Consider the following 12,884-nt stretch of genomic DNA (forward strand, 5'->3'; position numbering starts at 1 on the left):
TTTGCATACCTTAAAACCACCCATTTAAAGTAAAAACAATTTGATTTCTAGTAAATTTACAGAGCTGTGCACCTGCCACCACACCCCAGTTTTAAACCATTTCCATGATCCCCAAAAGCTCCTTCGTGCACATTTGCAGCTAGTCTCCATCCGCTCCCCAGTCTTAGGTAACCACTGTTTATTTCGTGTCTCTATAAATTTACCTTTTCTGGATGTTTCATATTAATGGAATCGTACCATAGATAGGCGGTCTATTGTGTCTGGCTTCCGTCCCTGGGCATACTGTTTTTGAGGTTCACTCATGTTGTAGCATGTACTAGTACTTGTGAGCTATACCATATTTTATTTATACTCTATTGTTGTTGTTTTTTTAATACTGCAAAATAGGCCCAAAATTCCCTTTCTGGTGTATTTGATGATGGTGCAGCTGCCGCTGGTGTATGTGTGAGTGTATCTGACAAAGTGTATGATTAATGTACTGATTTGCAGATTGACTTTTTAATCTCATCTACATTGCACTTAAAATACATATTAAGTGTACAAAGTCTTTACAGTATTTCTTTTTGGGTTTTAGTTCCCAAGAACATACTCACAGCAATTGATCCAGCTATTGCTAATCTGAAGCCTTCTCTGAAGCAGAAAGATGATGAATATGGTAATTTTTTGGCTTACTACCAGCGTCTCTCTTTAAGTAAACAGCCCCGTGTGACCGTAGTCGAGGGCACTTTCGTTGGAATGAAAGGTGTCAGGAGGTGCTGTGGCTAATAGCTGCAAATGGTGGCCAACATTTTGTTTTGTTTCTTAACTTATAGTTAAAAAAATAAGTCCTCTTTCCATTCCCTTCTTATTTCTTAAGAGAAAAATCAATTAGAAAGACATCTGCTCAGAAATAAATGTGGGGTTCCTGGATTCTAGGATGAGCTTGTTGGAAAGATGATCCACGAGGAACCTGGGTGGGCCAGACCCAGCCTGGACCTGTGGGCCTGGTTCTTGTGCCACCTTCTTCCTTAGGTTGTCACTGGAGTTCTGTACATGGGGGCGGGGGGGTGAACATTTTGGTTTTCTTATCAAATCTAGAATGGAATTCAGACAGGTGGGGCTCCTGATAAAAACTACTGAGACCCAGTAGAGCATCTCAAATGTGGAGCTTTGGGTGCTGAGAGTTTTCTTTTGTGTTACTGTTATTACATAGATGAGGTCTTTTCCCCCTAAGTATAAAAGTAAAGTATGCCTGATGTGGAAAACAAAGAAAAACACCAAGAAATAGAAATCACCCCCATCTCTAAGCTTCGAGGTCACTGTCGTCAGTGTTGTATGTTCTGGTTCTGTCACTCAGCTTTCTGTCAGGCTCTGTATCCCCGCTGCTCCTTCTAGCAGGGCTCCTGCCCAGATCTCATGATTTTCCTGGTCACCCTGGAGCACAGGCCCGAGAGCTCTGTGCCATCCTTCCGTGGAGGCTTCTGCCCTGTCTGACATCCCCAGGGCCCCCCTGAACCCCAAGGCTGCCCCATCAGGAGCCCCCCAAATTCTATCACAGCAGTTTAACCAGATATCGAGAACCAGACCTGCCCTGCGTTTTGTTGTCATTTCCAAAAAGGTAACCCGTTACAACCTCCCTCCTCAATTCGACGTGGGTCTTATCTATGGTCAACAGAGCAGAGAGCAGCTCTGTGGTTAAGTAAGACCTTATCAGACGTGATGAATGTCATGCTTTGAGGATGGGAAGATAAATCGGTGCCCTTCTGTGGTGAAGTGGCTGAGTGGCACCTGAAGTTGGAACCAACATGTTTTAGAATTGCTAAATCCCTTTTATCATTTCATATTTTCAAGCACTACTTACTAAATGTTCTTCCTGGGTTAGTCTTCCATAATTTAGTCAGGGGCTCATTAGTTTGATTTCTATGACTTTTTTTTGTGGCAGTATACTGTGAACAACTGTGATTAATTGGCCTTGCGTTTTTTATGAAACAGGTATAAACTTTGACCCAAGCGGATCAAGGGTTCTGAGGAAAGATGGAGTTATCGTTAGCAACTCTCTGGCAGCGTTTGCTTACATTAGAGGTAGGTCGATGAATCGAAGCGTCTTAGCATGCTAATGGATATACTAAAGTCTTGCTAACAAATGCTCGGTTTAATCACAACCCTCAGATAGATAAAGAACAAGGACTATCAGTTTGACATGGCAACTTGTAGTCTTCTGAGATCCGAAAACACAGAGGCCTGAATTCAGGTACAGTTCCCACCAGGCCACCAATAAGAGAACCACATAGGGAGATAGCAAAGAGAGAAAGTCACACTATTTAGGAGTCAGCCTCCATGGGTATTTCATGCTTTGAAAAGTAGGAACCTGAGGAATGCATTTCTCAGCTCTAAAATTTGGGAAGGGCATAGGATTAGTGAATTCCACCCTCGGCTGGAAGAAAATTGAGCCAAAAGATCACTTAGTAAACAAAACCGGTCATACCCTGTGAAGACAGAGTGCCTTTCTGAGTCACCAGTGTGACTTCTCATGGATGCCAAGGGCTCCCTTGATAATCTTCCCTTCCAGGATCAATCAGACTCAGCCCTCCTTCAGGAGACCCAGAGCTGCTCACCCGGGAGGGAGTGGTACTTGCCATCTCTCCTCACCACCCTCTCTGCCCACTTTAGCAGAGACCATATTTTGGAATGTCAACTTTGCAAGTTTCAGCAATGCCCGCCTGACTGTTCAGGGAAGCCAAACCCTCTGAGGGCTTTTATAAAATACACGTTAATATAATGAATTACAGTATTACTGTTCAAGGCCTGTGGGAGCTGGGCTGTTTGGGGTGAGCCTTCCTCAGAGGAAAATAAAGGCTTAAGGAGCCATCTCAACAAAGGAGGTAGGACAGTCTTGGGATCCTCTACTGTTCCATCCTCCTCCCCAGTCAGTATTTCTCCTGTGTGTTTGCTGGTTTCCTCTGAGACTCTTTTCTTTTCTAACCACCCTCCCATTTCCATTTCTTGCTGTTACCAATAATTGTCAAAGTTAAGAGATGTAAGGATTTTTATTGTCAAAAATATCCCCATGCTTTCAAAGTCCCTGGATAACCCCTTGGAGGAAAGTCATCATGAAAACCCTCCAAACAGAGAATAACGATTAAAGAGGAGTCATGATGATACCATTCACTGTGCCACGGCCTTTACGGGCCTTGTCAGTTCCTCTCCACAACTGGCTCGGTCAGCTAGGGATGCCAGGACAAGTCCCCAGACTGGGGGCTTAAACAACCGAAATTTATTTTCGCATTGTTCTGGAGCCTAGACGTCCATGATCAAGGTGCCGACAGATTTGGTGTCTGGTGAGAGCTTCTTCCCAGCTTGTAGACAACTGCTTTCTTGCTGTGTCCTCACATGGCAGAAAGAGGCAGAGAGAGAGGCAAAAGGGAGAGGGGGAAGGGAAAGGGGGGAGGGGGAGGGGGAGAGGAGGAGAGGGAGAGAGGAGGAGAGGAGGAGAGGGAGAGAGGGAGAGAGGGAGAGAGGGAGAGAGGGAGAGAGGGAGAGAGGGAGAGAGGGAGAGAGGGAGAGAGGGAGAGAGGGAGAGAGGGAGAGAGGGAGAGAGGGAGAGAGGGAGAGAGGGAGAGAGGGAGAGAGCGCTCTGGTGTGTCTTCTTAGAAGGATACTAATCCTATTCGATCTGGGCCCCACCTCATTTAACCTTAATTACCTTGTTATAGATTCTCTTTCCAAATACAGCCACATTGCAGGTTAAGACTTCAACACATAAATTTTGGGGGGACACAATTTAGTCCATAGCAAGAACCCTGAGAAAGGGGACTTTGATCCTTCATTCTGCACATAGGGAAGCTGAGGGTCAGAGGAGTCGAGCCATTTGCCTGACCACAGCATGGACATCCATAGGGCCAGGACTCAGACTCAGCAGATACAAGACCTGTGCTCTGGCTTCTCCAAACAAGGAGTATGACCTTCAGAATTTTGAGGGACAGAAACCTCATGACCTCATGTACATTCATCTCAGCAAGCCACAACCAAGACGAAATTTCACATCAAAAAGAAAGACGCTCCAGATCAAGATGGTAGAATAAACATTGTGCCTGCATCTTTCCATGAACACATAAATATTACAGTTAAATTACACAACAATCAACCTGGAGAACCATCTGAACTCTAGCCAAACAGAAGTCCTATAATCAAAAATATAAAGAAGCCATGTTGAGACTGGTAGGAGGGGCAGAGACGCGAAATGGGACCCACACCTGTGTGTGGAGGATGAGAATCAGGAGGGATAGCTCAGCCATAGTATTTCCCCACAGAGGAGCAAGGGACCCCAGCCCCAACCAGGCTCCCTAACCAGGAGTATAGGTGCCGGGAAGAAGAGCACCCATAATATCTGGCTGTGAAAAACAATGGTTATTCTGATCATCTGCCTTTTCTGGAAGGCTGTGGAAAATGCAAACATCCTCTTAAATAGCCCGGGCACAGATTCACTCGCTCGCAGGCACTCACCTTGAGCTCCAGCAGAGGGACGGTGACACAAGGTCATCAGAGGCATATGAGGAACAGACTGAGGTGTGTGGCTTGGAGGCCAGGGCTGGAGGAAAGTCCCATTTTTAGTGTGAGGAGTCTTCCACCTGTGCAGCCATTAAGAGGTCACCATCTTTAATGTGTTGAGCCCTCCCCCTACGCTTACAGCCAAATCAGAATCTGGTGAGCTCTGAAGCTCCACCCTACTGACTCACTGGGACCCCGCCCCACCCAACTCCCCCAACGTTTGAGGCACTTTCTCTGAGAGTAGGCAGTTCCACCTGCATTGCCCTTTCTTGGAAACCTATCAATTAACGAGTCCCAGGTGGGTGACAACAGGCCTGGTGTGCTCTGAAACTTTTGCTGAGTAGCTCCAGGCTCAGCACTGGCACCAAACCAGAATCTACATTAACTTGGTGAACACAACTGTCGTGCCAGAGACCCTGCTCGCTGCGCCATTTGTCACACGGGGCAGCCTGCGGGGTCTCTGCTCCCACTCCCCACATAAGAATGCAGGACATGGTGAGGCCAAAAAGGAACACCCACGGAGCCATAGGTAGGGGAGTCACACCACTATACTCTCGCTGGCGGCTGGTTTGGAGAAACGGGAAACAGGAGCCACATAATCCGCAACCCTCACTCCGCCACTTGCTGGCTCAGCCACCATCTCCTTGCTAGCCCCCATTTTCTGCTAGCGTAGCCACGGCAGTATATTAATGCCCAATGGCTCACTGGTTACAGCTGATGGCCAACCAGCCACAGCTGATGGTCATTTGATCACAGTCGATGGCCATTTACTACCTGAGCCAGAACCTTTCTATGTGAGGCTGAGAGCCTGGAAACTGCTTTTTGGGGCTCTGTCCCCACAACAACTCTTCCCACTGTAGTGGCTCCCTGAAACCCTGCCTCATCCAACTTGCATACCACACAAGTCTTTATCAGCAGCTGAATTTTAAGGGAGCTGGCAGGTGGCAGCAGGACTCGGGGTGTCCTGGCTTTTTGGGGAGCTACCCCAGGCCTGGACAGCCATCCTTGGTTTACAATGTGGCCTCTCCCATGTGCCTCCAGGTTTAGCACAGGCAACAAAAAAATGCAGATCACTTTGTAGCTCCTACCAGGTAGTCCCCAGCTGAACACAGGCAGTGAGTGACCTGGGCCTGCGCCAGAGCCCCTCCCAAGAGGCCCCAGAACCAACATACTTGGAGGTTAGCTTCAGACTACAGCAGAGCACCACCCAATTAGCCCCCAAAGTGGCACACCCAAAGAGTGGTCTCTACAGGCACCAGAGCGTACTGGGGTGAATCCCACTCGGTGGGATAAACCCCTGCACAGCAGCCTGTAAGCTGTGGATGGGGCCAAAAACCACAACCAGTCAGCCTGAGGGTCAATCCCACACACTGACAGGCCAATGGCAATCAAGTGTCAACTATAACAGGAGGGCACACACAATCCACAGAAGGGACACTCCTAAACACCTGGAGAAGGTGACCAGGGAGACTGTGCCAGGGCCCCACAGGGCACCTACTACATAAGGCCACCCGGCCAAGACTGGGAGACATAGCAGATCTACCTAACACTTAGAAACAAACAAAGAGAGGCAGCCAAAGTGGGGAAATAAAGCAATACATCCCAAATGAAGGAATAGGAGAAACTCCAGAAAAAGAACTAAACCAAATAGAGGCAAGCAACCTACCAGAGACAGAGTTCAAAACACTGGTTAGAAAGATGCTCAAGGAACTTAGTGAGAACTCCAATATGAGATAGCAAGCACAAAGAAAGACATAGAAACCATAAAAGAGAACCAGTCAGAAGTGAAGAATACAATAACTGAAACGAGGACTGCACTAGAAGGAATCACCAGCAGATTAGATGAAGCAGAGTATTGAATCAGTGATTTGGAAGTCAAGGTAGCAGCAAACACCCAATCAGAACAGCAAAAAGAAAAAGGAATCCAAAAGAAATGAGGACAGTTTAAGGGGTCTCTGGGACAACATCAAGCATCACAACATTTACATTATAGGGGTACCAGAAGGAGAAGAGAGAAAGCAAGGGATTGAGAACCTATTTGAAGAAATAATGACGGAAAACTTTCCTAACCTGGTGAAGGAAATAGAAATACAAGTCCAGGAAGCACAGAGAGTCCCAAACAGGATGAACCCAGACAGGCCCACCCCAAGACAAATTATAATTAAAATGGCAAAGGTTAAAGACAAAGAGAGAATCCTAAAAGCAGCAAGAGAAAGGCAACTAGTAACTTATAAGGGAGCTCCCATAAGACTGTCAGCTGATTTCTCAACAGAAAGTTTGCAGGCCAGAAGGGATTGGCAGGAAATATTCAACATGATGAAAACTAAGGACCTACAACCACGAATACTCTACCCAGCAAGGCTATCATTTAAAATTGAAGGACAGATAAGGAGCTTCCCAGACAAAAAAAAGCTAAAGGAGTTCACTACCAACCCAGTAGTACAAGGAATGTTACAGAGACTTTTTTAAGACAGGGGGGAAAAAGATAAAAAATATGAATAATAAATGGCAATAGCTACGTATGTATCAACAATTACTTTCAATGTAAATGGGTTAAATGCTCCAATCAAGATATAGGAGGGCTGAGTGGATAAGAAAACAAACCCATATATATGCTGCCTATACGAGAATCACTTCAGATGGAAAGATACACACAGATGGAAAGAGATGGAAAAAGTTATTTCATGAAATTGGTAATGAGAAAAACAAACAACAAAAAAACTGGGGTAGCAATACTTACACCAGACAAACTAGACTTTAAAACAAAGGCTATAACAAGAGACAAAGAAGGACCCAGTAATCCCACTTCTGGGTATTTATCTAAAGAAACCAAAAACGCTGCTTTGAGGGGACCTGTGCATCCATATGTTCATTGCAGCATTATTTACAATGGCCAAGATGTGGAGGCAGCCTGCGTGTCTGTCGATGGAGGAATGGATAAAGAGGAGGTGGTACGTATGTACAACGGAATATTGCTCAGTCATGGAAGGGAATGGGTTCTTGCCATCTGTGGCACATTGGATGGACCTGGAGGGTATTGTGCTGATGGAGTATGTCAGACAGTGAAAGACAGATGCAATGAGATTTTTGCTTATATGTGGAATCCAAAGAACAAAATAACAAACAAAACTGAAACAAACTCATAGATACAGAGAACATTTTGATGGTTGCCAAATGGAGGGGTGTTGGGGGGATGGGTAAAAAAAGCGGAAGGGATTAAGACGTACAAATTGGTTGTTGCAAGGTAGTCATGGGGATGTAGGGTATAGCATAAGGGATATAGTCAAAAAAGAAAAAGAAGGAGGCTCTAAATGCACTATTTCCGGTGTGAGGGAAATGAAGTTGCCACAAGAAGCTCATAGCCAAATAGACAGTAGACTGAGACAATCCAAGAGGACATTTCCCCAGGTCAGGCTGCAAGGAGCTTTGACTACTGGTGCAGCCAAGGACACATGGGGGACAAGTAGACTAGAAACCAAAATCAGGGGCTTGTCCTGGGATGTTGAAACACAGAGGTTGGTGGAACAGACATGAGAATGTCCAGGGGTCCCTGAAGGACGGTTTCTCTCGTGAACATTTAATGATCTGTGAGACATCTTAGGAGTGTTTGAATTTACCCTCATCTCAAGTATAGACCTACTCCTTGAATTCGTTCTAGAATTTAGATCATGGGTCTGAAGGAGCTCATAGAAAAGATCTGAAATTAGAAAAATGGAAGAGTGTGTGTGTGCTTATTGGGAGGCAGTTTATGAGCTGGCTCGGCCACTGTCCCTCAGCAGGTTGTGCTAAGCAGACTCACTTAGATGATCTTGCTTGAAACTTGACATCTTCCTTTCCACCTAATTAGTGTTTTATTGACACCTGCTTTATGTGTTTCCCTCACACATGTCTGCAAGCCTGCCTTTTGTGGCCTTAATAGTCCTGTCACCACCCCTGCAGCTTGGACTGTGTGTCTTCGGCCCTCTGGCAGTGCTTGCTGTGAACTTCAGGGGTGGCTGGGGTAACTGGGGCCATGGGTAAGAAAGCAGAGCTTCTCCTGAGGTGGGGGGGGCATCATTGTTTTATATGAAAGGAACTCCGGGATATCAGACAACCCCAGATTGAAACAGAAGTACAATAACATTCCAAAGTCAGAGTTACATGATCCCCTGTCAGGGAGGATGGTTGGAAATCAGTGGCACCTTGTCACCTAGGTGTGGACTCTGGTGTGTTCCCACGGTCCCTAATCTTTGGTTCCATGACAGAAAGTTATTATCACATCACTAAGTGCTGTCAGACCAGGGACCAATGTACTCGGTGCTTTCACCTCGGTAGCAGGGCCCCAGGCGGTGGAACCCTCGCTGTGGCCTCTCCGTGTCTGATTTGGACACAAATAAGTTTGAGCTGGAGCTTGTGTTGGCTCCAGACCAGGGATCCCAGGGTCAAGGGGCCTTCAAGGCCATGGGCCACCATTGTGAGATTCCTGCGGGCTCACTGCAGCTGATGAAATTAACGTCACTCACTTGAGCTTGTGATGAACCGACGCTAAAAGGAAAACAATGCCAACAATAACACAGGGGGAAGATTCTGTTTAACTACAAGGAGGCTAATGCCTTTATTTGTCCAGAACGTAGAATAGGAAAAGGGGTCACAAAAGCCTAAAGTGGTCCAATTGCTCCTAGAAAATGTGCCTGTAGTGTAAAGATTGGAGCTGTGGAGAGTGCCCTGGCCTGAGCTCCAGGTCCCAGCTAAGCCATGGCTTTGGACGATAGGAGGGGTTGGGCCAGCTGACCTCCAGGGTGCCATCTAACATCTGGCGATTCCGTGACCTCAAACTAGTCACTAGATGACTAGAAAGCCTCATTCCAATGGGCTTGCCAAGTACTGCCCTTGTTTTCCACCTTTGATCACCGGATCTCAGTGGACTTGGAGTGGACATGGCCTAGAGGGTGATGACTTGGCAGGAGGCATATCTGAACCAACAAGAACCTAGGGTCTGATGAGTGAGCTCTCCTGGCAATAGAATCCAGGCCCTCACCTCCCAGGAGGAGAGAGAGAGAGGAAGAAAGGCAACTAACATTGTGGAGTCCCATCCAAAGGACACCATGTCTAGTGCTTTAGCTCCATGGCCACCCCATTTCATGCACTGAGCGGGAATTGTGTAACCTGTGGTGGGCACTGGGCACGGGGGATTTGGCGAAGAACAAGACAGCTCGGCCCCTGCCCTCGTGGAGCTTGCATTCTATGGGGCAAGAAAGGATGAAACAATTTGGAATCAGGGAAATGCAAATCAAGACCACAGTAAGATACCATTTTATACCCATACGACTAGAAAATAATTTTTAAGTTTGTCCATGCCGGGTGCTGGGAAAGAGGAGTCGCAGGATTCCTGACACACTGCAGCCACTTTGGAAACCACTTGGGCAGCATTTCCTAAAATTTACACCCCTTAAAACTCATCCAATCACCCTCCTGGGTCAATACCCACGAGAAATACAGGCACGTGTACACCAGGGGCATTTACAAGAATATTCACGGCCACAATGTCCATAGAAGAAACCCGACAACAACCCACCAGCAGGAGACTGACTGAATAAATTATGGTTTAGTCAAGACAATGGGAGAGTATACAGAAATGTAATGTCAAGTAAAACAACCCCCACAAACACCAAGTCCCAAAGTGCTATCTGTAATGTTATAACATATACCCTTTTCATCAAGGTTTTAGGGATACATAGAGATGCTATAAACTCTATAAACAGGCTAGCAGGGAGTCATGACCATGGAATGCAGGTGGTAGTCACCTTGACGGGGAGAGGCTGAGGGGAGGACGAACCCACAGGTTAGACACAGGTTTGTGTGGAAGCCCTAGCTCCCAAGCCTCAGGTCTCAGCATTGTTTTGTGTATTATTGTTTAATGGCTTTGTACCAATTGCCGAGTCTCCCAATGCACAGTCTCCCACCACTCTGAAAACAGCCTTCCCTTCCCTCACAAGGGATATGTGTCTGTGTCTGACCAAATCTTCAAAGTGCCTTGACCCTTAGGAAACACACGTTGTTATTAACCTCACTACAGGCACGACTCGCTGCCCCTCCGCAGCCAAAATCAAATTTGAATGAAGACTTCTTTGTCTTAAAGAGAGCGGTGACATTGTGCTAGTCGGGGCAATGGCAGCAAAGCACAACACATCTGAGTCCCGTGACTCCACAGTGACTCGAGAGGCAAATGAAGGCATCAGAATGGGGAGGTTTCATGTTTCAAGAAGAAAACATGTCTCACTTAGATCTTTCCGGTCAGGTCACAGTGACTGGCTCCTTTGACTAACATGAAACTTAGTTAGCAACACTCAAGTTTATGAAGCTCCAGCCTGGACCTCTGGGGAAGGACAGAGGCAGCGAAGACCACAGTTTTCCTCCTTCACATGTATTAAAATGGGCGGCATTGTGCCCAGAGGGGGGTCCATTCAGCTGAGCTGAACTGAGCAAACACTGGTGGTTCCAAATGCACGTGCACAAGCAGGTCACACCTCAAGATGTGGGTTCCAGTCCTGGCTCCAACTAACGGGGCAAACTGACCTCGGGCAATGGCTTCCCTTTCGGGCCTCAGCTTGAGCCTGTATGTCGGGGGTCAGCCAACTATGCCCACGGGCCAATTTTGTAAATAAAACTTTGTTAGAACACAGCAGCACCTGTATGGTCTGTGGTTGCTTTTGTGCCATAACCTCAGAGTTGAGTAGGTGCAGCACAGTCTGTGCGGCCCACAAAGACTAGAAAGTTCACTCTCTGGCCTTTTCCCAGGAAAAGTCTGCCAAATCTTCATCTGAGGGAGTTGGCTGGGTGATTATTTCCCTAAGTGGGAGCGCTAACCTCAGGGGGTACACTGAAAAATGGGGAGAGTAATAGTCCTTTCTACATGGACTTAACATAAGGATTAAACATATGTAAGGATTTAGACCAGGGTACATAGTACAAATTAGCTTTATTTCTATGTCTATTACTATTATTGTATAATCATTTGGATATAGAAAAAACTATATTTATATTCACATTTTAATCTAAAAGAAATTAAGCTTGACTAATATCTACTATATTGGTACTTATTTCATATATAAACTTTATAAGTTAATTTTTCATCATTTGCTACTACTAATTTCTAACAGTTTATTGAGTATTTACTATGTGTCAGTGAATGTTCTGAGAGCGTTACAGGAATTAACTCATTTTATTATAACAACTTATAACAGGAAGGTGCTATTAGCCCCATTTTACAGATGAGGAAACTGAGGCCCAGAGAGGTTATGTAACTTGCTCTGAAATTCACACAGCTAATGAGCGGCAGATCTAAGTTTGAACTAAAGGGGACCACCTTCTGAGTCCCTCTGCTATGCGTCCTCTCATATACATACATACATAGACTATGTATGTTCAAAGCCTTTCTTTTTAAACAATGGGGGTATATGGTCAGTTAAGGGAGGGTGGTCTCAAAGATGCTGTCTAGGACCGGCATTCTGCATTAGCCTCATGCCTGGGGAGTCATTCGTTTCTATGGGACTTTGGATTGGTGAAGACTTACAGCTCCTCCCAGCTCCTGACATGTTCTTTGCCCCCACAGCCCACCCTGAGAGAGCTGCCCTGCTGTTCGTGTCCAGTGTCTGCATCGGTCTGGCACTCACATTGTGCGCCTTGGTCATCAGAGGGTCCTGCACCAAAGACTTCCGGGAGCTGCAGCTGGCGAGAGAGCACCTGGTGCCAGGAAGTGACAAGGCCGAGGAGGACAGTGAGAATGAAGAGGGGGAGGAGGACTCTTCTAGCTCCGATTTTCCGGGGGAGCTGTCAGGGTTCTGTCGGACTTCATATCCCATCTACAGTTCCATAGAGGCTGCAGAGCTGGCAGAGAGGATTGAGCGCAGGGAGCAAATCATCCAGGAAATATGGATGAACAGTGGTTTGGACACATCACTCCCACGAAACATGGGCCAGTTCTACTGAAAATCAGATGCATCTTGATGTGATTACATTTTCTGAAGAGAAAAGGGAAGGATCCCAAGTGCCCCTCTGGTTCTGTTTCACTTGTACCTTCTATGAAGGAGAATTTTTCACGTCATCTGATACTGGTGAAGCCAGAAAGCTATTAAAGGGACATTTCAAACTGTTTACAGCACATTTCAAAATAAATTAGGAGGGAAGAAGGGTTTGTTTTCTATATTTATTTAAATTCATGTCTATAAATTAACATAATTACAATTCACATTTATTGAGCGCTTATAATGCCAGGCACTGTTCTATTCTCACTGCTTTTCACGTATTTAATCCTCACAACATCCCCATTTCATACATGAGTAAACAGAAGATCCCTATATATCCATTATATATGTGTG

The 12,884-nt window shown here is 46.0% G+C and overlaps 1 protein-coding gene across 5 annotated transcripts in view; it reads left to right on the forward strand.

The window, feature by feature from the left end:
* EVA1C (eva-1 homolog C) overlaps positions 1–12,859 on the forward strand; it is a 71,697-nt gene extending 58,838 nt beyond the window's left edge. The window contains exons 7-9 of one of the 5 annotated variants that reach the window (XM_033131058.1): positions 575–655; positions 1,972–2,061; positions 12,119–12,858. In XM_033131058.1, coding sequence (XP_032986949.1) covers positions 575–655; positions 1,972–2,061; positions 12,119–12,495 — 548 coding nt within the window. In that variant the 3' untranslated portion in view covers positions 12,496–12,858. Of the gene's footprint in view, positions 1–574; positions 656–1,971; positions 2,062–12,118 lie in introns of all 5 variants that reach the window. The other 4 variants (XM_033131049.1, XM_033131068.1, XM_033131071.1 and 1 more) reach the window with 4 other exon arrangements.
* The last annotated feature ends 25 nt before the right edge of the window (positions 12,860–12,884 follow it).

The sequence above is a fragment of the Rhinolophus ferrumequinum genome, chromosome 2 (genome assembly GCF_004115265.2).
Source record: "Rhinolophus ferrumequinum isolate MPI-CBG mRhiFer1 chromosome 2, mRhiFer1_v1.p, whole genome shotgun sequence".
In the NCBI taxonomy this organism is placed as follows: domain Eukaryota; kingdom Metazoa; phylum Chordata; class Mammalia; order Chiroptera; family Rhinolophidae; genus Rhinolophus; species Rhinolophus ferrumequinum.